At 39.8% G+C, this 22,791-nt stretch overlaps 2 protein-coding genes across 2 annotated transcripts in view; both read right to left on the bottom strand.

The window, feature by feature from the left end:
* The window catches only part of HGD (homogentisate 1,2-dioxygenase), a 43,393-nt gene extending 32,040 nt beyond the window's left edge, over positions 1-11,353 (bottom strand). Inside the window, exons 1-4 of the mRNA XM_004480765.4 lie at positions 11,174-11,353; positions 5,657-5,728; positions 4,895-4,983; positions 900-1,005 (exon numbers count right to left, since the gene is read on the bottom strand). Coding sequence (XP_004480822.2) covers positions 900-1,005; positions 4,895-4,983; positions 5,657-5,728; positions 11,174-11,188 — 282 coding nt within the window. The 5' untranslated portion in view covers positions 11,189-11,353. The remainder of the gene's footprint in view (positions 1-899; positions 1,006-4,894; positions 4,984-5,656; positions 5,729-11,173) is intronic.
* Positions 11,354-21,227: 9,874 nt separating this feature from the next.
* The window catches only part of RABL3 (RAB, member of RAS oncogene family like 3), a 51,325-nt gene continuing 49,761 nt past the window's right edge, over positions 21,228-22,791 (bottom strand). The window contains exon 8 of the mRNA XM_004480762.5: positions 21,228-22,492. Within this exon, the coding sequence (XP_004480819.1) occupies positions 22,427-22,492 (66 nt within the window). The 3' untranslated portion in view covers positions 21,228-22,426. The remainder of the gene's footprint in view (positions 22,493-22,791) is intronic.

Here is a 22,791-nt window from a genome sequence, read left to right as displayed (position 1 = left end):
CCCACGCTAGAAAAGGAGGAAGCTCTTAGGTAAAGAATGGAAGTTCTGGTAAGTGGACTTGTCACAGTGGTTAGGCCATCCATCTACCACATGGGAGGTCCGTGGTTCAAATCCTGGGCCTCCTTGACCCGTGTGGAGCTGGCCCATGCACAGTGCTGATGCACGCAAGGAATGCCACGCCATACAGGGTGCCCCCCGTGCAAGGAGTGTGCCCCGTAAGGAGAGCCACCCAGCGCGAAAGAAAGTGCAGCCTGCCCAGGAATGGTGCAGCACACACAGAGAGCTGACACAATGAGATGATGCAACAAAAAGAAACACAGATGCCCGTGCCACTAACAACAACAGAAGTTGACAAAGAGCACGCAGCAAAATAGACACAGAGAACAGACAACTGGGGCAGGGCGGGGAGAAAGGGAGAGAAATAAATAAATAAATAAATAAATAAATCTTTAAAAAAAATTTTAAAAAAAGAATGGAATTTCCTAGGTCTAAAGAGAATGGGATAGCAATCTGTCACCATAATCAGACTTACAGAATCCAGATCAGATAAGACTCTCATTCCTATATCAAGAACCTCTTTTTGGAGACATCTGATATGGACATGTAGATATTTTCACCAGCTTGTATATTTCCATTATCTCAAGTCACCTGGGCATTTCTAGAGTTTTAACCACTCTTGTGCCTTCCTAGATATCGTTAGACTTAAACACACACACAAGCTTATACACACACACACACACCAATTTAAAAATTCCTGTCCACGTTTGAGCAAAAGGATAGACACGCTTTAGCATTTATTTTAAAAAGCTGTCTAATATCTCTAAGACCAGGCCTAATTTAAATATTTACAGACTAGGCTTTGACTATATGGTATGCTTCATTTCACAGGACCAGATTACCTGATTAGGAACAGGATCAACTTCATCCCAATTGTGAGTGACATGGCCTTGGTCAATGGATTCAAAGGGCTTATGACAAACTGAAGGTAGGATCCTATACAGCCAGCTGGGGGGAAACAAGGACACAGAAGTTTTAGGGTAATGTTATGAGTTTTACAGAACCTGGCTCAGAAAGTACCATCAGGTTATCAAATCAACAACTAGCTGAAGGCTCTAATGTGAGAAGCAATGGCACAAGCATCACTTCTTAACAGCCATAGCTGCCCATGACCTGGGACTCTTCCTACTTTTCTACTCCATCTGTTGCCCTTCCAACTGAGGCTCTGGCTCTTGATTATTCTTCTGCCTACAAAAAAAATGTAGAATTGTTTTTCCCAATGACAACTATAAAGAAAGAAGAAGAACCTTGAGGGAGATCTCTATGGAAAAACCATAGAAAAGCATTGACTAATTACATCATAAGATGTTAATCCTTGCTCTAGAAGGTGAGAACAAGGAATTCTATGTAGACTAAGAGAAATTCTGAGTGTTTCTTTATTGTTTTTTAAGTATAAATTAATTTTCTTATTAAATTATAAAAATTATAAATTTAATTTTCTTATTAAATTATACATACTAATGATAAAAAAAATAATTCAAGTAGTTAAAAAATCCAAAAGGATAAACCTCTGTCTCCTTCAGTTTCTTCTGGGTCATTCCTCAGAAACATCAAAGCGTAACAGTTTTTTTCCCAGATATCTCAAATGCATATATAAGCAAAATTGCCAAATTGTTTTACCAATTTATTTTTTACCAATAATGTGAGAGTGGCTGATCACCCATACCTTCACAAATACAGGGTATTATTAATCATTTTAGTCTTACAGTAAAAAATTATATCTTATTTTAATTTTGTTTCCTATTTGTCAATAAGGTTGAGAATCTTTTCATTTGTTTGTTGGCCCTTTGTAATTTTTCTATGAAATGTACAAGTCCTTTGTCCTTTTTCTTTTTGTTATTAATTTGTAAGAAGTTTAGGAAACTGACATTTCTGTACTCCAAAATTATGAGAGTATGTGCCTATGTTTTCTTATGGTACATTTATGGCTTTGTTTTATTTTGTTTTTCTTAAGTTTTACTATTTGTACTTGCCAAGGCCTGAACTAAATGTCTGCCTATTAGGACCCTGATCCCAGGCTCCAGGAAGGAAAGAACTCAAGAAATAAGACTCTCATGAAGGTAATCTGAAAGAAACCACAGGAAGAACCCTCTAGAAGTCCAGAGAGACTCTGAAACTTACCAAGAGGGAACCAAGTCCTTCCAGTGGTCCTTTCCCTGACAGAGTCCAGAAAGAAGAGGTACCCTGATTCTGACAATGCAAGACCTAACTGGCCTGGAGAGGCTTTGGCTGTTTAAGCTAAAAGATGGTCTTCCTCAGGAGGCAGAGTTGGCCTGGCCCAGCACTGAGCCATCTCGGGGATAAAAGGACCACAATTGTTCAGATTCCATTTGATCCTTCCAGCCTAACAATGTGACCTCAGGCTTTGGACTTCAGTCCAAGAATAAACTAAGCCTCTCTGACTTCCAGTAGTACGTAGTGTTAAGAGCATGTGTGTGATTGTGTCTTAGAACCAGTGTGTGATCTTGGACAAGTTAGTAAACTTCTTTGATCCTTATGTTCCTCGTCTTTATCTCCTAGGATTGTTGTAAGAACTGAAAGAGTTTATATATCTAAAATGCCTATATTCAGTAGATGTTCACTTATTAGATGCTTTTGAATTGTCTGTCTGTCCCTAATCATCTGGGCTTTTGTCACAGTCCAGATTTTCCATATTCTCTATCTTTGCTCTCACCTTCTCAGGACACAAGAGATCAGTTAACTAATCTGATAAAAATTTACCCCTGATAGAAGACAGCTTTGTGTGGCCCTGGTCTCTGTGACTTAAAATGAGCAGTAACCAACTGTAAGAATTTTCAGACTGGCCCACCTATGGATGGGGCTGGCCCCATGTTCCCACTAGGGATTTTTAGCATTTGTACACTGTATATGGATACCTTTGAAGAGTTCTAAACAGATGGGTGAGTCATGCCTAGTGTCCCTTGCTTTTTAGCTGAGTTTATAAAATTCCCTAGGCAGCATTACATTGCCCTGGACAGAGATTTAATTCTGATTCAGAGAACAGTGCCAGCTTATTAATGAAATGCCAACAGCTCCTTTTCAGCCTCCTGGAACAGAGCTCAGCTCCTGCTGGCTGAAGATATTGCTAAATAATAGGGGCAGGCAGGAGAATCCAAAGTCCAGGGTCCTCGTCAGTGGATGAGCCATAAAGTCAAGAACAACATCATGGAGCCAATTAGAATTTAGGACAGGAGTTACATGTATACCTACTTTACCTTGATTGGACTCGCAGAGAGAGCAATGATTAAGTAGCAATAGGATTAACCCCTGATTTTTTTCCAGGTGTGGGAAAGTTTTTCTCTTCCTCCCTCCCTCCAAGGATATGCTATTGAGAGAGGAGTGATATTGATATTGACTTTGTAATATAACACCCTGGCATATCTCACATTCAGTTCTCTGACAGCCTCTGAGGAATAGCCTGGCATCGAGGTAGAACCTTGGCTATGGTGGCAATAATGATGATGATTACAATAGTAATGAACATTAATTGATCCTCCACCATATGCCAGGAATTATGCTTAGCACTTTATATACACTCTTTCCTTTAATCCTCACCACAACTATAAAGTATGTAATATTATCTCTATTTTACAAATGAGGAACCAGAGGCTCTATGAGGGTTGATGACTTGTCCAAGGTCACACAGATAGAGAGGGAGCTAAGAACCAGGGGTTCTTAACAGGGGGTCAGTGAGCTTGAATTTAAATTAAAAAACAAACAAACAAACAGCATTATTCTTTTGGGGATGCGTTGATGTGGGTATGATATATTTATTAAATAATATACAGTATAGTGTGGACTTAGTAAGAGGTCTGTGTTTTTCACCTGACTGGCAAAGGGGTCCATGGAAGAAAAAAGAATAAGAACCCCTGATTTAAACTAAGGGGCCTGATTTCAGAGGATGCTCGATTAACCACTAAGGGAAGCAATATTTATCTCTTGTATGATCTGTGTTGCTATTATACTTGCTATCTCATGTGCTTTGCAGGAGAACACTGTAGATATCAATCCTGTCCCACAAAGCATTGCAAACCTGCCTACCCTCCTCCCCAAATCTCCAATTGCAGAGAATCAAAGCCTAAGCTGAAATTCCTACAATTAGACTTAACTTGTCTAAATCAACACCTACAACATCCCAAAACCACAAACCACATCACTTCATCTAGTCTGCCCCATAGGAGCCAATCAAGGGAGCAAGTTCATTGACCTGGCTTGTAGGATCACAGCAAACAAGGAACACGACATTCTGTGCTAATGAATGTGCTGGCTTTCCAGCAAAGACTTATTTCAAAAGTAAACAACTTAATCATTCAAACCACAAGGGGCCATGGTATATGACCTTTCAACTACCCAAGCTTGAATTATCCGATATTTTCATACAAAGAATATCATGTTTCTAGTCAGCTGTGAAAGCTATTGCTTTGAATCTTATATCATTTTGAGTTAACTGTTATTATAAAAATAAGTAAACAAAAATCCAAAACTCAACTGGACAATCCTTAGAGCAAGTTTTTAGAGCAGACTATTAGGAACATTTTCTTCTCAGTACAGATGGGAATTTGTAAGTGGAACTGGGCATGCATGTTTTCTAGGCCTGGTACAGCTGCTTATTCAGTTTTCTTTCACGAGTCTCTTGATTCAGGCTAAGGATGAGTCACACACAGGGATCTCTCACCCCCTTTTTTCCAGCCTCACCTGACTTTAGCCCCAGAAAAAAGCTGTGAGAAGCAGGACCATAGGCAGCCCTGGGAGGTTCTGGCTCAGGCGTAGGAGACAGCAGTAAGTCCTGGTCATAGTGCCCACAGCCTGCAAGTCAGAATTAATCTTATCCTTGTACCTTCTCTTATTGGTGCTCCGTGGACAAGTAAAAGCCGATCCTGAGAGCTGCTCAGCATATAGGTTGTAGGGGCAGACCTGAGGATTATTCTAAAACAAAGGAGGCAATAAATAACATCACTCCCAATAGAAAAGCATCTCACCTTTTTACCAAGCAACTCCTTGAGTATCTTGCCCTGGATGGGGATGCTCTGGGCCATTGTAGGTGTGGAACTCTATGTGGTGCTGTTGAGGCATATTATGAGGGGACCATGAGCAGAGCCCCTTAAAGTGGAGGATCCCATGAGGGAGTCCCCAATTGGACATGACCACCCCTAACCCATATATACTTCTTACGATAACTTTGTAAGTGACGTTTTCCCCTAATTATAAAATTAGGAAATACAAATGCAATGAGTAATACATACTCATTGTAGAAAAGTTGTACAATAAATATGTATCAATGTTAGCCTGTTGGTGTAGTTCTTTAATCCATTATCTCCCAGAATATGGGGATCCTATGGTATGTGTAGACTCGTAGTCAGACCTGTTTTTTGTTTTTTGTTTTTTCAGGAAGCTATCATTAGCATTTTTTCATACCATGAATTAGTCTTCAAAACCATGTAGTACTGTATCCCAGTTGTCTTAATAACGTGATGAAATTCCTAGACAGTTCACAAGTTACAGTATAAAAGCCATGGAAGGTGGAGGCACTTTGGCCTGAGGGCTAGTTATCCAGGCCTATGACTCAGAGCTCTCTTAAACAGCATTCTGTTCCTCATACCTGTCCTTCCGGCAGGGCACCTGGGCAGCGAGGGTCCTCCGAAGCACACTCATTCCCAAATCCTGAAATATACTGCATATGACAAAGACAAAAGCCACCATTAATGGGAGTTTAAGGAATGTTTCACAACATTGGCACTCTTGAAGGCAAGAATTTCTACCTGGACATGTGTTTGCATATGATGTTCCATGTGAACTCTTTAGAAAAGACAATATGCTCAGTTTGAGTTTCAAAGACTGCTGGTTGACTGGGAGAAGAGAGCTAGATAAGAGTTCACTCTTAGCTGTACTTGGTGGACTTATGGGCTTTTTTCCAATGATCCTACCCTAAGGGCAGGATCTGTCATTCTTGTTGCATCAGGGAGATGAAGAGGTGCGATGGCTCAGGCATTACCTCAACTCCAGATTAGTAGGACATGGTTGGGTCTAGATTGGAGCCTTTCGAGTTTAGGGCTCCATTCCCCCTCTACACCCTGAAACAAGCAACTGGGAAGAGATAAGTGGAATCAACTGACAGCAAAACACTTGTGAGAAATCTTTCTAAACTAGATTTGCTGCAGTCCCATCTATGCTTGCATATATATATATATATATATATATATATATATATATATATATTTGTATTTGTATGGGTATATGGAAATGAAGGTGTTTGAAGATATGGGTGACCTTCAAGTGAAGCTATACTCTGTGGCACAATGGAGTCTACACTGATAGTGCTCTCTTCACTTTACACCCGGAGAAATAAAGAAAGGGGGCTCATTGACAAGGTTAATCATTGGGAGCCCCTGAACATCTGTGAATTCTTGTTCACTGGCTTCTCTGCTGGCCTATAAGCTCCCTGAAGCCTGGGCCATGGCAGTCTTACTTACCTCTGTGTTCCCTGTACCTAGCCCATAGAAGGTATCCAATAGATATCTGCTTATTGATTTAATCATCCATTTAGAGCCATCTAAGAAGAGGCTGTAAAGGGGATTAGAACCTTTTCTCTAACTTAATTGACTATCACCAAAAAAATGACCATTTTCTTCCTATAGTCGTTTCTAATCAATGCACTTGATTTTAGTGCCTGTTCAAATGGAAACATAGCCCAGGATGATGAGAATGTAGCCTTGCTCGGTGGGTGAAATGCCACCATCTGAACACATCTTTTTAAGAGATGGAAGAATGGTGGGAGTGGGTGGAGGGTGGGCGCTCCACAGTTCTCGGCAGCATGGAGAAAGATGAGTTGGATATAACACGCCTGGTTGTGTGAGTGATGATCAGACCAACAACTGTCTATATTTGGAAGAAATATCAAATGTGAAATGTTATGGCCTAGAAAGCAATGGAAGTGAAATTATTTTCGCTTTCAGATACTTTTCTATATCCTTGAAAATCTATCAGCACAAAAAAACCCCACCTGTTTATATTATATACGGGTTGGTTAACAGCAGTGGTATGCAGTTCGGAATAATTTCTTTGGGGGAAATGGCAGAGACCATCCAGCATTCTGACTCGCCAGTGAATACAATTTTCTTCTCTCAAAATGAACCTCATGCTCACCATCAACAAGATTGAATTTGAACTGCTGAGAAATGGTAATGACCCCAAATTATATTCAATTCTGTGCAGTGGAATTTTAGACCCGTCTGCGACTGAGCATTACCGTGCCTTCGCTTTATTCAACTGCTGCATTGTTTCTCTCCACAAGAGAAGAAGGATGCTGAGCTCTCTCTCTGACAGGTTTGGGTGGATTTACTCATTAACCTTCCCTTCTTTGCAACTTGCTGGCCTCAGAACAGATCCAAGGTTATATGTGTGTTTGGTACAAGGAAAAAGAGACTTATACTGTATGTTTGATTCAAACTGTTCTTTAAAAAAAAATAGAAAAGAATGAAGAAAGAACAGGTGGTTTGGAAGGGAGCCACCAGCACTGAGAGAGGTGTGAGTTCTGAATCAGTTTCTCAATCTTAGCTGCAGTGCATTGGCAGAACAGGAGGGAAGAAACTGCTGAGTCACTATCAGATAAATTGGTTTTCCTAACCCACTGAGAGAAAAAATTACAGATGAATTTATGAGAGCTTTAAGATGTCATGTCCCTCCCTGCTGAAGATTTCTGACTTGAGACAGCAGTATTCTGCAGCTGTGTTCACAAGGCTTTGAGATCAAGGACAGAATCGGAACTCTGGTTTGATCAGCTGTGAAAATCCAAGCATTCAACTCCAGCTGGTTCAGCAACTGTGTAAAAATATACCTTTTACCAGCACCCCCCTCCCGCCCCCCGAATTCTAACATTAGGCAAATATATTTGTATGTTTTTTTCAGATCGGATTTCTGAATAATTTGATCCAACACAAAAATATGACAAGACAATTATATGCATACTTTCTAGATGAAAGAAAAAATTACTGAGCCCCATGTGATTTCAGAACCATCAGTTCTTTGGCAACTCACTAATATACAACTTTTTAATTCTCACCTGGTCCCCAGGATATGATTTATTTGTCAGAGTAGTTTTAAGAGGTGCTTTCTCCTGACTGATTCTAGGCAACACCCTGATGGGATGAACAGATGGTGTTCCTCACTTCCTTTTATTGGACATGAAGGAAAGAGAGAAAAGTCAGAGTAGAGATGGAACTATAACTTTTTTCCTGTGGAAAGTGTCCAATATTTCCAGTTAACCTTCTTGGGAACATAGAATACAGATTCTTGGGAGAACTTGAAAAGATTCTTGTAGAAGGCTGAACAATGGCCCCCAAAGATACCCATGTTCTAATCCATGGAACATACTGTTGCACATACTTTAGTTATGTGCAAAAGAAACTTTGCAGATGTCATTAAGTTAAGGATCCTGAGATGGATTATCCAGGTGGGCCCTAAAAGCTATTGTAAGTGTCCTTAAAAGGGGGAGACAGAGGGAGGTTTGATCGCAGAAGAGAAAAAGATGATGGGATGATGGAAGCAGAGATTAGGCTGATGCACTTTGAAGATGGATGAAGGGGCCACAAGTGGAGTCAGGCAGGTGGCCTCTAGAAGCAGGAAAAAGCAAGTAAATGGATTGTCCCCTACAGCCTCCAGAAAGAACAAGTCTTACCAACACCTTGGCTTTAGCTCAGTGATATTGATTTCAGACTTCTGACTACCACCAGGCTGTAAGGGAGTAAGTTTGTGTTGTTTTAAGCCACTATATCTGTGGTGATTTGTCAAAACAGCAACAGGAAACTAATATAATTAACAAGACCAGTGGGTCCTATCACCGCTAATCATTAGAATCACCTTGCAAGCTTGTTAAATATACAGGCCCTGGCCTATAGTATCAGAATCCTTGGTGGTAGGGCCCCATAGCTGCATGCTAAACCAGCTTCATTTTAGGAATGAGGAAACCACAGCATGGAGAAATGAAACAACTTACTCAAGAACCTAGAGTAGTCTGTTTTAAATTTAATTTTGTTATTTTGTCTCTTGAATTTTCTTTCCCTGGGTTGTGCTACCTTTATGCAAATGTGATTTCACTTGAGGCTTTGAGTTGCCATATCCATTAAAATGAAGAAATATAGGCTGAGAAATATTTTTTTGAAGTTATATAATGTTTATTGGTTAGAACGAATATGATGCAATCTGGCTTTCTGTGTTTGGATTCCTGACCTCTAAAGCTAACCTTTCCTTGAGGAGATTAGACAGCAGGCTGGGAAGAAATGCCTTTGAAATGGAGAACAAAGACTTGCATGCAATTTACATTGGTGTGCAAGTGCTGCGCATAATAAGCTATTTAAAAATTACAACAGGATAGGGTTTTAGATATAATTTATTTATAAATGATAAAGATGTGTCCAACTCCTGCTGAACTTTCCCACATGATTTTCATCAGGAAACAAACTTTCTATGCATTCTCCATCTTGCAAGACTTCAAGTACCATCATTGTTATGATGACTTCCCATATACATCTTTGCTCTTGGTCTTGCCCACTCCCCTGGGGCCCACATCCATACATCCAGCAATCTCCTGGCTATATCCTCTTGGCTGTACCTACAGCATCTCAAATTTATCTGAAACACTCTTGGGTGCCAGAAAATGCAGGACTTTCTGCATATGCTGTGTCTTTGCACTTGTTATCTCGGCTGGTCCCTATCATTCTTCACTTAACCAACTCCTACATCTCTCTTAAGACTCAATTTAGGAAAAGACTCCTTCAGGAAGTTTCTCTTGACCCCACCTAACCCAGATTTAGTTCCTGTTGCATATTAATCTGTGGCATCATGTGCCTAGCACATAATATTTGCAGAATGAAAGTTAACTCTCAGTCTAGTCAAGCATAAAGGCAAAGAAACAATTTCTTGTACTCCAGAGTTGAGTGGTTTCAGAATCCCTATTAATTAAGGAGAAGTATGATTCTTTCAACTTGGCATTACTTGAAGGCATTAGTGAAATGCCCAAACTTTGCACTCTGGGAAGAAGCCTAGGGTCTGGTCTACAAGACTTGAGCCAAGGTTCTGAGCAGTTCTAGTCTGTTCCATGTGCACATTTTGGGCACTGATGCAAGTGGTGGGGCACCATGCACTGTTTTAGGCACTGGGGACACACTCCATTTCTCTGCCATTAAGGTATTCAGTCTAATAGATGCCACTAAGGCTCCTTTTAGAGCCTGGGCTTTGGATTCAGACAACCCCAGGTTCTAGTCCAGTCTCCATCATTTACCAGCAGTGACTGTAGGCAAGACACTTAATCTTTCTGAACTTTACTTTCCTTACAGGTTAAAGAAAAACAGAATGTACATTCAAGATTTACTTTCAGGATTACAAAATGAGTTAGTTCATAAATTGCTTAGAATGTAATAGCACACAACCCACACATACTTTCCAATAACACATTAAATTAAAAGAAGGAGTTATTTTTATAGAGGAGGTGCTAGGGATTCTATTGGCCAAGTGTTGATTCTGAGTCTCATAATATCTGAATAGATTAAGCAGATCTAATTGGCTGGCTGGAAGCAGCTCAGGATACTGCAGCAACAGAAAGATGTCAGAAAAAAGGGGTGGGAAATAGACACAGTGAGAAATGTGTATGTACATGGTAGAGTGAAGCCCTTATGATGTCTACAGATTCCCCAGACCAGGGGTTCTTAACAAGGGGTTTGTGAGCTTGAATTTAAATAAAAAACAAAACAGAACAAAACATTATTCTTGTGGGGATGTGTTGGTGCAGGTGTGATATGTTTATTAAATAATACACAGTATAGTGTGGACTTAGTAAGGGGCCCATGGCTTTTACTTGACAGGCAAAGGGGTCTGTGGAACAAAAAGGTTAAGAACCCCTGCCCCAGACAATATTTGAAATGAGCAAAGGCCAAAGATGGACAAGAAAAGCTTCATCTCTGCCCTTTATCAACTTTTCCTTGTCCTCCAGCCCTGGCATCCCATAGACATCATGATAAAATCCAAAAACAGGGGTTTGGACCAGAGTATCTCCAAGTCCTTTTCAAATCTGACATGCTGTAGTTCTCAGAAGTCACAGTGGACCTGCTATATAGTTACTTACCTTCAGTTCAGCCATTCTCCTGCTACAGGTGTGATGACTCAGTCCCAGAAAGGATATGAAGGCAAAATGCGTCTGTTTCTCTTTCAAACCACTCTGAATATTCTTGCTTCCACCACTTGTCTGTGCCTCACTGGGCAGTAGGTCACTCAAAGTGGCCAGAAGAGTTACCTAACTGCCTGATACAGCAGGGAGAAAGTCCAGTAAGCTTATTTCTAAACTGTTTACACAACTGCCTTTGTTTTTTATTAAATAGGCTCTTTCTGTAAATGTTTGCTGGCTCTTTTTCACCTGAGGTACACTATTTGTTCCAGTTATAAGATGGGTGCTTATTATTAAAGGGAGGGAATTTAAAGCTCTCTGGGAAAGGAAATGTGGTAGTTCCTGCTGTGTGAGGTGGAGGAGGCTCCACTCAGTCATAATTCAGGCCAGAAAGGAACAGGGCAGAGTGCTGCGTGAAGACAGGGACCAAGACTTGACAGCTCTTTATAGGTGCTTCCCAGGGATGAACTCAGGTTTTGGGTAAACTATTCACTTAAAGCAAATTGAATAAAAAATTAAACTTTTAGATATTTACTATTGTTCCTTAAATTCTTACACTTTATTCAGTGTTCTTTAAGAATCTTGTTTCCTAATGTCCTTACCACTCTAAAAACAGGTCAGCAGATTACTTTCCAGCCACCTTTTTCATGACTCTCTTGTCTTCTACCTTGGTTACTCTCCTTAGTCATGATGAAGTATCAACATCTTGGCTAGTGGTATTCAGGAAGGATAAAACATATCTTAAGTGCCTCTTTATGCTAGATTTTCCCACAGATATTACCTCATTTAATTTCACACGGGCAGAAAATGTAAATGAGTACAATAGGCTAGATGATTTTTCAAGACAAGACTTTTATAAGAAGGTACCCATTTTTAAACATTGGAACTAAAACAAAAACCCACTGTGATAAATTGCAGAAATTGTTATAGACCAGCGATATTGACCAGACTCAGACTCTGAATAAAGTTCCAATTGAGAGCTTTATTAGCCATGCGGCGACTGCCTTATCTTACGCAGAAGAGAGAGCAGCTGCAGAAGAGAGAGCAGCTCCGTGTCACCGGGGGCGTTTGCTTATATAGGCTTCTAGGTTCAGGGCGGGGGCAATAGCTCAGCAAGTAAGCACGTACAGAAGCAGGTGTTTGAGGTTAATTAAGTGCTGGGAATCTTATCAGGGAAGACAAGTGTTTGGAGAGTTCTTGTTGTTTACAAGGGTCTGGGTCAGGTTGGTCTTTTCGTAGGGGCTGACAAGACTTTTTACAGGAGGAAGCTCTGAGATAAGGTTTTACAGTTGAGCAAGCTTGTTATAGAAGCGAGATATAGGCGGTTAGGGGGCTGTGGAATTTTCCTCTTGGTTGGGGGTGGTCATAGGCTCCTACTTCTCCACAAAATGTCCGCAAATTCCTCTCATCCTTGTATTTATGCCCCTTTGTAATGTGACGCTGATGCTCTTCCCATCAAGAGATGAGTCGTTTTCTTACCTCCTTGAATCTTTGTTTGGCCAATGGGATAAAAGCAAACATGACACAAGCAGAAGCTTAAAAAGTGCTCATGACTTAGGATTTGTCCATTTCTTGCTACATGAGACCACCATGTCAAAAAGTCAGGCTAGCCTTCATGGAAGTGAGAGACCATGTGGAGGGAAAAACCTAGCCAATAGCCAGCACTAAGTACCAGTCATGTGACTGAGGCAATGTTTAAAGTCCAGCACCCTTTGAGCTGCCAGATGACTACAGACACATGCACGATCCCAGGTGAGACCAGCAGAAGAACCGTCAGCTGACCCCAGCCTGAATTGCTGCCCCACTGAATTGTGAAGAAATAAAATGGTGTTTTAAGTAACTAAGTTTGGGAGAGGCTTGTTAAACAGTGATAATAACTGAAACACTCGTAGTCAAAAAACATGTGTACAGGGTTGAAGTGACTATGGGATGCCAGTTTGAGACCTTCTGATTTAAATAAATGTCTAAGCAACCTCCAGAATTCCCCAGTCACCAGCATGGCAGTAGCAGCAGAATGATTTCCCTATGTATGAGGAGTTGTATGGGGGGTTAGCAGAGAGAGAAGACCAGACTGAAGGGGATATTTTGATGGGAACAAATCACAGGTTTGTAGCAAACTATATGGACTGATAACTGTGGAGCAGGTAGGTTTTCATGTCAACATAGATGGACTACATTGTGGTATTATAGAAGCCTCTCTGACATTTATTTGCAAATCTGTGAAGTAGAGGGGTAGAAATCCTAGGCTTTACTGAGGCTAAGTTTTCACTGTCCCTGTAGTATGCAGACTCAAAATAGAAACTGCATTCAAAGAAACATTTCTTATATATTTGAATTTATTATTGAGTCTTGAATCTCCATTGATCCTGGAAGTTAGACTTTGGTGGTTGGGGGGAAAATGGGGATGGGAATCAATAAAAGAAAAAGGAGAAGCTTTACTGCTTTATTATTATTATTATCATTTTTTGATAGGTGAAGGAGTAAAGAATTTATTAAGAAACAAGAAAAGAGATAGTACACAACCCCAGACAGGGGTGATGGTGTGCTAGGGTGAGATGCACATGTGGGGTCTTGGGTTAGGCCTTTTTAGGACCTTTCCTCTTCCCCTTTCCTAATGTGGGGGAGGGGCCCCAGGGGTTTGCTGTTCTGATTGGTTGCCTTACCATCCCCACCTGTTAGTCCTCAGGGGACCAGTGAGGAGTTATCTGGAGCTTTCTCTTTTTTTTTTTTTTGAATTTTTTTTTTAAATTGACTTTGTAATAATATTACATTAAAAATATATATGTGAGGTCCCATTCAACCCCCCCCCACCTCCCCTCTCCCCCCCCCCCCAACAACACTCGTTCCCATCATCATGACACATCCATTGGATTTGGTAAGTACATCTTTGGGCACCTCTGCACCTCATAGACAATGGTTCACATCATGACCCATACTCTCCTCCATTCCATCCAGTGGGCCCTGTGAGGATTTACAATGTCTGGTGATTACCTCTGAAGCACCATCCAGGGCAACTGGAGCTTTCTCTTGAGCCCAGGGTCTTGGCAGGGTTGTTCCAGGTTTGTTCTTAGTAGTGGCCTTCTCTCAGAGGGTTTCTGGGTAGGGTCTCATGGCTATGTTCTCTGCTAGGTCCCAGCTGTCTTTCCTCTTTCTCTATACTAAGCTGCCTCAACGTCCCCCTCATAGAATTTACACACTTATTCTTAAGGGGAAGTTGAAGGGCGATGGCCATTCTTCTACAGCTGCTTTCTGCTGGTTAGGGGCAGTAGACCTTGCCTGATAGGGTGTGAAGCTCTCTGGCTATTCTATTGTGGTTGAGGGAAGGTGTGTGTGGCACCTTGCTTGGAAATGGATGGAATCCCCACAAGACTAATACCTTGTTCTGGAAGGCATTGATTCTGGAAGAAATAAACTTAGAAGTTAAGATACATAGTCCCATTAAAAGGATAAAGAAGATGGTGGTAAGTGGCCCCCAAAAGGAGGCCAGCCATGACATACTGGGCCATGGGAGCGAGAAAGGCCAGATGCCTCCAGAGTCAGTAAAACCTCTGAATCCAATACACTCTAATATGCCCAGAGGAAAAGACCAGTTTACAAACATAATCCAAGAGTTCTTTTTGGAATTCATCAATAATATCAAACTACTACAGAGGGGGAGAGTTTTGGTAGACATCTGAAGAGAGGACCTTCTGGGAAGAGCAGTCAGCATGCAGAAAGACACCCAGTGAAAAGAGTATATGGTGTGTAGGGACAAGATCAACATTTACTGGACTAGGGCAGAACCACAATATCAAAACTGTGAACAACAAAAACAGTTGCTAAAAATCAGGCAGAGGAAGATGAATTTAGTGATTTGACATGGAGAATGTGTGAGGCAGAGAACCTGGAAAGAAGCAGGAATTGCAAACAGCAAATGTCTGCTTCTCCAAGATGGTAGCACAAAATGGGCTTCTTCTCTGCAGAACCTCTGTAAGAGAAGTTCCGGATTCTGGACACAGAGACATCAGGGGGTTGGAAGTGGATTCAAATCCAGTGTAATAAATAAAAGAAAGTTTGCTTAATGATGAAACTGCCAGCTCCCTTCTCCCACTGCACTCCGAGAATGCTATAAGCAAGTGTTTTACCTTCCAGACAGGAGTCTGAGTATTCTTCTCTAGGTCAGTGGCCCATAAACACTATACATTTTGATAATCTAAAAAAGTAAAATCTTTATTTTTTGGACATTCATCTGTTAATGAGATGGATGGGGCTCCCCCTGTCCCAATTAATTCATATATCCATGGATGATTAATACTTATTTCTAATTTTTATTTCTAAAATGAGATAGGATTCTGCATCAACTTTGGTCCTATTTTTCAGTTTTACAAATAGAAATATTGAGAAAACTTGTTTCCATAACTAAGTAGAGTTTTGTTATAGTAATATCCCTCACTTCTCCTTCCAAATTAAATACCAAAAATCACCTAGCGATCTATCATTAAACATAATTTTTAATGCTCTGTCAGTCAACAAGTGGATTAGGATCTCCTTTAATTCTGTTAAAAGCAAATAATTGGGAACCTGATTTGCAAAAATATTTGTTACCCAGCCATTAGAATCACTCACTTTAATTGAAAGTTTGTCTTTCACTTAGAGGTGCTTTGTCTAACTCATTTACTCAGAAAGGGTGGAGAAAATAAAAGTGTTAATTTTTATTTAATTACTTTTGAGTAAAAATGTTATTTTGATATTCTGATAGACCCCAGGCAAGAAGGCTTACTATGAAAGAAGGTGCCACAATGTTCCTTACCAAAGTTTTCTTCTCAGGGACTTTTCCTTAACAGCTTTATATTTTGTTTTAATCCTGGGGAGTAGAATGGGCAATGTTCTTAAATAAAACAAATGTTTACAATTGTACCTTTATTGGCATCCTCAAGACATGTAGAATATCGGGTGATATACCATAATACTATTGTTCTAAAAGTGAGATATTTCTTTTCTGTAATGGGAATTGGGTGATTGTGAAAGTAGAAGTGGGAAATAAGAACAATATATATTCTTGAGCATACATACCATACATACATTTGGAAACTGATGATCTGGAAAATGAGTTACTTAAAACTATCTATGCCCATGTACCTCCTGGAGGGGATACTAGTACCTATCTCTGCTTGAAGACCACGGACCCACATCAAGTAAGTAGAAAATATTACATCCAGGAAATGGGGTTTTTACATGGCAATGTGAAGGAAGCGCCAAGGCCTATAAAGCAATCACTCCAGAATGGACCTAAAGGATGGAGGACTCCAGGCCAGATGACTCCATGAAAAAGATGGAACTGATAGATTATCTGATGTACTTGATGGTACTGGGCAAGGTTTTACATCTTGGTTGGAGTTTAGGGATTCTGTTCTTTAGCCTTACTGATGACTTTGGTAAAGCTTAGCAGCCAGCCAGCTGAAAAAGTAAACACGTTACAAGAGGGGAGCTGCGTATAAGATGGTGAGGCACTGATTAGGGATAGATACACTAGAAGGGAAGAGAGTGGTGCTAATAAAAATGGAATTAGTACATCAAAGAAACATTTCCTGTTTAGCTGAGATTTCCAAACTAAATGTGAAAAGCGCAGCCTGGCTTCTCCTTGCAGCTTATAGCAAAATGCAAGAAGAAAGGGATAAGCTGAGAACTGAACTGCTGGGCACAAAGACACCAGAAGTTGATGGTTTGGGAAACTCCAAGCTTCCAGAAAGTGAGCCCCAAGAGAATAGAGCCCCACGTGAGGATTTAACTGAACATGGGATTAGCCATGTTATCCAGAAGTTACCCAGGAAGGATTTGTGGAAAGTCTTACTGTCTGACAACTTGGACTCCTGTTTTCAGCATTCAATACCAACTCAATTTTTGTGAAATCTGTATGAACAGGACCATTGCCAGGCAGAAAAAGGAGAGATTGAAGGAAAAATGACTTCAAGGGCAAAACCACGGAAGCTGAGGTCTGGACTTAAGACATCTGCTCTAGCCAAGATGGACCCCATCCATGTGTGCAGAAAGGATGAGTTGGCATTTGAAAAGGGTGGGCCTTCAACCTGGTTTTTCAGGGAGAGTGCTACTGCCCCAAGCTGTACAGAGGGTGGAGTGTCACATTCCCCAGGATTTGGGAAGAATTCTGATAGAATTCTGATAGAAAACCTCTTTAGATAACACTGACATGTGCCTGATCATCCATATCTGCAACTTTGTGAGACAGGATCTCTTGATGTCTTGATTTGGACATTTTCACAGTCTTGGAACTGTAAGCTTTTACCCTATTAAATCCCTATTAAAAAAGCCAACCCTTTTTTGTATATTGCATTGGCAGCCTTCAGCAAACTAAGACACATGCAGAGGGTGTGACAATCACCTCCTGCTTGCTTTGGCAGGTGCAGGCTTGAGAGGACTGGAATGGCTCAGTTCATTTCATTAAGGTAAGATCATGTACATGCAGCCAAAGATGAACTTTGATTAACTTGTAACCAAAAGTTAAGAATTAACAATTTTAATTACTGAATATTATATAGATGCCTTTTACTTCCAGTATATTATAAAATAGCCAAGGTTAATATCGGAAATGACTGAAACAGGCTAAACCAACCTCACTCTTTGTACATGGTCATTTTCAACTAAAAACTTGCCATTGTGATGATTACTCCAGCGGATCTTACCTTTGTGTACAGTCATTTCTAATTAAGACCTGTTATTATGATGATTATTTCAGCTGGTTCTTACCCTTATATATGAACATTTCTATTGAAATAACGACTCAACTCTCCTGTTTGAAATCCATAAGAAAAATTTTGTTAACTGACTCCTATTCTGTAACCCCCTATTCCCAGATGCTTTGATCTGATGGTTGTTTTGTGATTGTTAATACCTTTGTACTCACCATCCCACACACCCTGTTCAGCCTCTTCATGTTTAATGAAGGAACCGGAGCCAGCCCCACCCTAATTACTCATTAACATAAAATTTAAGCCTGGATATTATAAAACTATCAGATTAGTCACTGCAGTTCCAGGCAGTTTTTGGGCCCTTAGGCCACTGACCTCCTCTGCTATGTGCAAACAACATCTTTCTTCAGAATTGGCCATTAATGAGTGCATGGGGCAATAACCCGCTTTTGTTTGGTATCAAACTTTTGCTAATAGGTGCTCATAGAGTAGAGTCAACGTGCCATGCATTCTATACTTTTTGAAAGGAGTTTAATAGTTGTGGGAAACAAAGGCATGCTGTTTCCATGGTAGCAAGTTACTTTCTGACCACTGGGTCATGCTGTCCCTAGAGATATACGTGCAGGTGGCTAATCTCTCTGGGAAACATAACATTCCAGCAGAACCCAGACTTGATATCTCAAGTAACCTCGGCAACAAGATTTATGAGTATACTTGTTTCAATAACATAATAGAACCATCTTGGGCTTTAGTTACTATCTTATCCACTGCACACTGTTTTCATTAATGAAGTTATGGGAATAGTTAGCTAGGATAGTTGCTGGTTCTCACGGTTGCTTGGGGTATATAAAGAAGCCCCTGAGATTAATAAACTTGTCTGATGAGATTGAGGCTTCAATGCTCGCAGATCCCCTGATCCCAATCTCTCTTTCATTCCCAATACCCTTCAGGTCCGTGACTCCGACAAATAGTCTTTCTCAAACGGTGGGCCCTGGACTTCATGCATCAGAATCATCTGGTCTGTTAAAAACGTAAAATCCTGGGCTATCCCATACATATGGAATCAGAATCTTGAGAAGGGGTAGGGAGCATGGAAATCCTGGCACCTGCATTTTAAACAACCCTTCAGGGGATTTTTAGGTACTTTAAAGTTTGTAAGCCTGGGCTCAACTCTTTAAATGGAAGTGTAGTCTAACTATAACTGGAAGCCAGATCTCTTTCCTACTCTATATGGTACATCCCTATTCAGCTCACTTGGCTTTGGGACTATGGGAAGAAAAATGAATTTTTTATTTCCTTCTCCTCCTTCCTCCAAACAGTAACCTTTGAATTTTAACATTTTAAGTCAAAGCAGACATCCTGTTAGATCTTCAAACTTCTTAAAAGAGATTGCTACTTGTGCTTTAAAAAATGCACTTAAACCAACATTTTAAAAATACTCACACAAGGCCCTCCATGGTGCTAGACCAACACACTACTGAAGACTCAAAAGCTCTGATTACAGCAGCGATTAGCTCTTCATCTCAGTCTTACAACCCAGTCTATCAGTCCCATGCAGTCTATTTTCAGAATGGACAGAGAAATAAGTGTCAGGGCACCTGAATTATATCACAGATGCATTGAGTTTGGGGACTTTAGAGAATCCAAGCTAAAGCTGACATGTAAAGGATCAACCCCTTTGGGGGCAGGTTTTCTTACAGCATTCAGGTGGAGAGGTCAGCCCAAACACTGGATCCTAACTAAGGGTCCTGCCATCAGAGGAACAGATGAGTGGCCATTTGCCTTCACAATCTGGTCACCTCTACAAAGAGTAAGAACACTGAATAGAGATCTAAATCACAACAGGAAAAAAATCTATTGCTAGCAACTCGTCCTATCAAAAAAGTAGGAAAATTAAAGATTTAATGGACACATTTTGCAAAGTACTTTGGCATTTACACTTATTATCTATAAGTAAAATTTATGAGTTCTTAGGAAGCCTGAGCAAAAATGTCTCAACTGAGAAAGTGCAGAAATGAGTAGAGTTGATGGTAACACATTATAGTGAGTATAACTAACATGGCTGGTTTAAAAATGGGATTGCGGCTGAAAGGGGTGGTTTAGGGTTACTGAGACAACGACTACACAACTCTGTGATGAAAATGAGAGCCACTGGGTATACACTTTGGATAGAATGTACCAGGCATAGGACTGTTTAACACAGTGAACCATGTGATGGAAGATGGACTGTGGTCAACAGTACAAATATGAGTGTTTTCTCATGAACTATAACAAATATACAATACTAATATATAGTAATAATATGGGGTATGTGGAAAAAATATACCATGTGTATACTATGGACCATAGTGGTAAGGGTCTGATCTTATTCTTTTATACTGTGGAAGAAATGTTCCACAACAATGTAAGGTTTTGTTGGAGGGGTGATATACGGGAAACTCTGCACATTATGCATGATTGTATTGCAAACTCACAACTTCTCTAATAAAAAAATTATGTAGCAAAACATTCTTTTTGAAGAACTTTGGCTAATATTCATTTGGGAAAATGTCTTATTTTACTACTGTCTACTTGCAACAAATTTACCTTAGTTATTAAAAATTATTTTTTCTTAGAAAATATAAGTCAGGGAATAAAGCCTGGCAACGAGAGGATGGAGTTTGAGGAGTATTGTTAATTTTCCAAAGTTGACTGTGGAGTGATCAATGAGGGGTTATTTTTATTATTTTTTTAATAAGGGGGAAAATAACAAACTGGGATGAGTATTTTTCACTAAAGGAAAGAAAGAGGAAGAAAGGAGAAAAGTAGTTATTAATTTGTTTTTAAAAAGAGAAACACAAAGAACTTTAGCTGGTTTAGGTCCCTGTGTATGCATTTGGACTTCTACATACTAACTATACAGCTTCTGCCACAACACACTTGTGCCAAATTTCACAGAGATCATGATTTGCATAGCTCTCCATTATGTAAAAAAAGAAATGAGGGTTAAGTCTTATGGGGGAGGAGGTGAAGACAGACAGAATATTCTAGCTGATGAAAAGTGCTTTAAAATCCTTTTTCAAATTCCCAAGACTGCCTTTCTAAAAGTAACCTCTAATATTCTTATTTTAATATCCTCTTTTAGTATACCTTGATTTCCAGGGTACCTCTGAAATTTAATTAAAATGGAATAGAGTGAATTTAGTTTTTATTCCCTAGTTTTGAAATGAGAAAGTGAAACTGTATATTTATTATTTTTCTTTAATATGAGCAAAATTAGGCGTGCAGAGACCAACAGCAGAGCCAGGGAGAGAATATGGGTAATAAGGAGTTGAATAAGGCAGCAAATCTGAGTTTTTAGAAACGTTTATTTAGTAAGGAAGTACTGGGGCAGAGAGAATTAAACAAGCAAAAAAAAAAAAAAGAATAAAAAAATAACAATGAACAATTATGCATACACATGCACCATCCTCCCAAAACTCGACCTCCTTAAGCAAAACCCATTCCAAACACATAAATAAACCCAATGTGAAAGTAAATGTATTATTGGGGTGATTATGGAATCTAAGAATTCTACTCCATAATTCATGCAAATGTGTTTGTGTGAAACTTATTTTTACTTCTCTCCATAAAAACATTGTAGACACAAAGAACAGTTTTCTTAGTTTACTGACTACATTTTAAGGGACATTTCAGGAGTTGACTTTTTCTTCAAAAAATATAAAATTCAAGAGGCTGTAAATTTCTCTTACTGATGTTCTGCAGGTCTCAGATTTCACCCTACTTATTTCCAAAACAGAAACAGTAAAGACTGCAGGCAGCTGTAACCTAAAGAGTGAAGGATTTAGTGAGCTGTCAATTTCTCACAGAATTCTTTTTTTCTGGTACTGCTGTTCTCTATGTATTATTAATCTGTATTTATATTTAACTTCAGCTATTAGTCTGCCTCTTCCAGCCACTAAGCCATTTGCAAAGGAGAGAAAGAGAGGCAGACAAGGGTTGCTATTATTAGGCATCCCAGTATGTGATGAGGGTGGAGACAATTAAATAACACCATTTTGCTTCTTCGAAAATGACAAAGAGATTGTTTGGGGTGGACAACTTAGAGCTGGTTAACATAACCTTTCCCCTCAAGAAGGTAAAACAATAGAGATACATTTTTGAAGTACTTAATTAAACCTTCAGCAATGACTGTGGGAAAATTACAGACCCATTAAAAACCTTGCAGTTCTAGGCAAGAGTAAATTTTCTCTGCAGCGCTCTGTCACTGCTCATTTACTGCACCATTTTGATAACTTCTCATATTTCCACAAGGCTTTTACATAATCTGTAAACGGGAACAGAAAGGTGAGGAATGGAGAGAATGGGGACAAAGTCTAGACCTTCCACCTTTTTACTTCCTTTCATTTTTCCATTAGAGGGTGAGGCTGAAGGGTGACATTTTAAGATGATTTTGTTAAAAGGCTGAGATGTTAATAATTGACACAGCAAGAGAAAAGCTGTGAAAAACCACCACTGCTTGCTCACTCTTCTAAAGGATGAGCGTAATTCAGTCATAATGAAGGGTCTTTAATGTTCCTCCCCCAAACCTTTTTCGATCAGGAAAACCTGGAATCTGTAGGAAAGAAAGATAATCACATTGAGTCAAAGCAGGAAGAGTTCAAATGCTAACAGCCTTTAAAAATCTTTTCCCTTATTTTCTGTTTCGGTATGTCCTCCTGTTGTTCTTTAAAGAAAAAAGCTTTTAGAGATTTTACTTGGGAAATCATTGAAGCTTAAAAATGACAATAAGAGATTATAAGGCTGTGAGTCTCTAAAAAAGAGTCTGGAGGTTGTCAGAAGGAATACCCCTATGTACAACTGAACAGAGTCTAAGAGACAGATAAGGTAGATACAACCCCAGGTATTGGTTCT

Source organism: Dasypus novemcinctus, chromosome 4, assembly GCF_030445035.2.
Source record: "Dasypus novemcinctus isolate mDasNov1 chromosome 4, mDasNov1.1.hap2, whole genome shotgun sequence".
NCBI lineage: Eukaryota > Metazoa > Chordata > Mammalia > Cingulata > Dasypodidae > Dasypus > Dasypus novemcinctus.
Note: the sequence above shows the minus strand (reverse complement) of the source record. Positions and strands in the feature narration are given on the sequence as shown.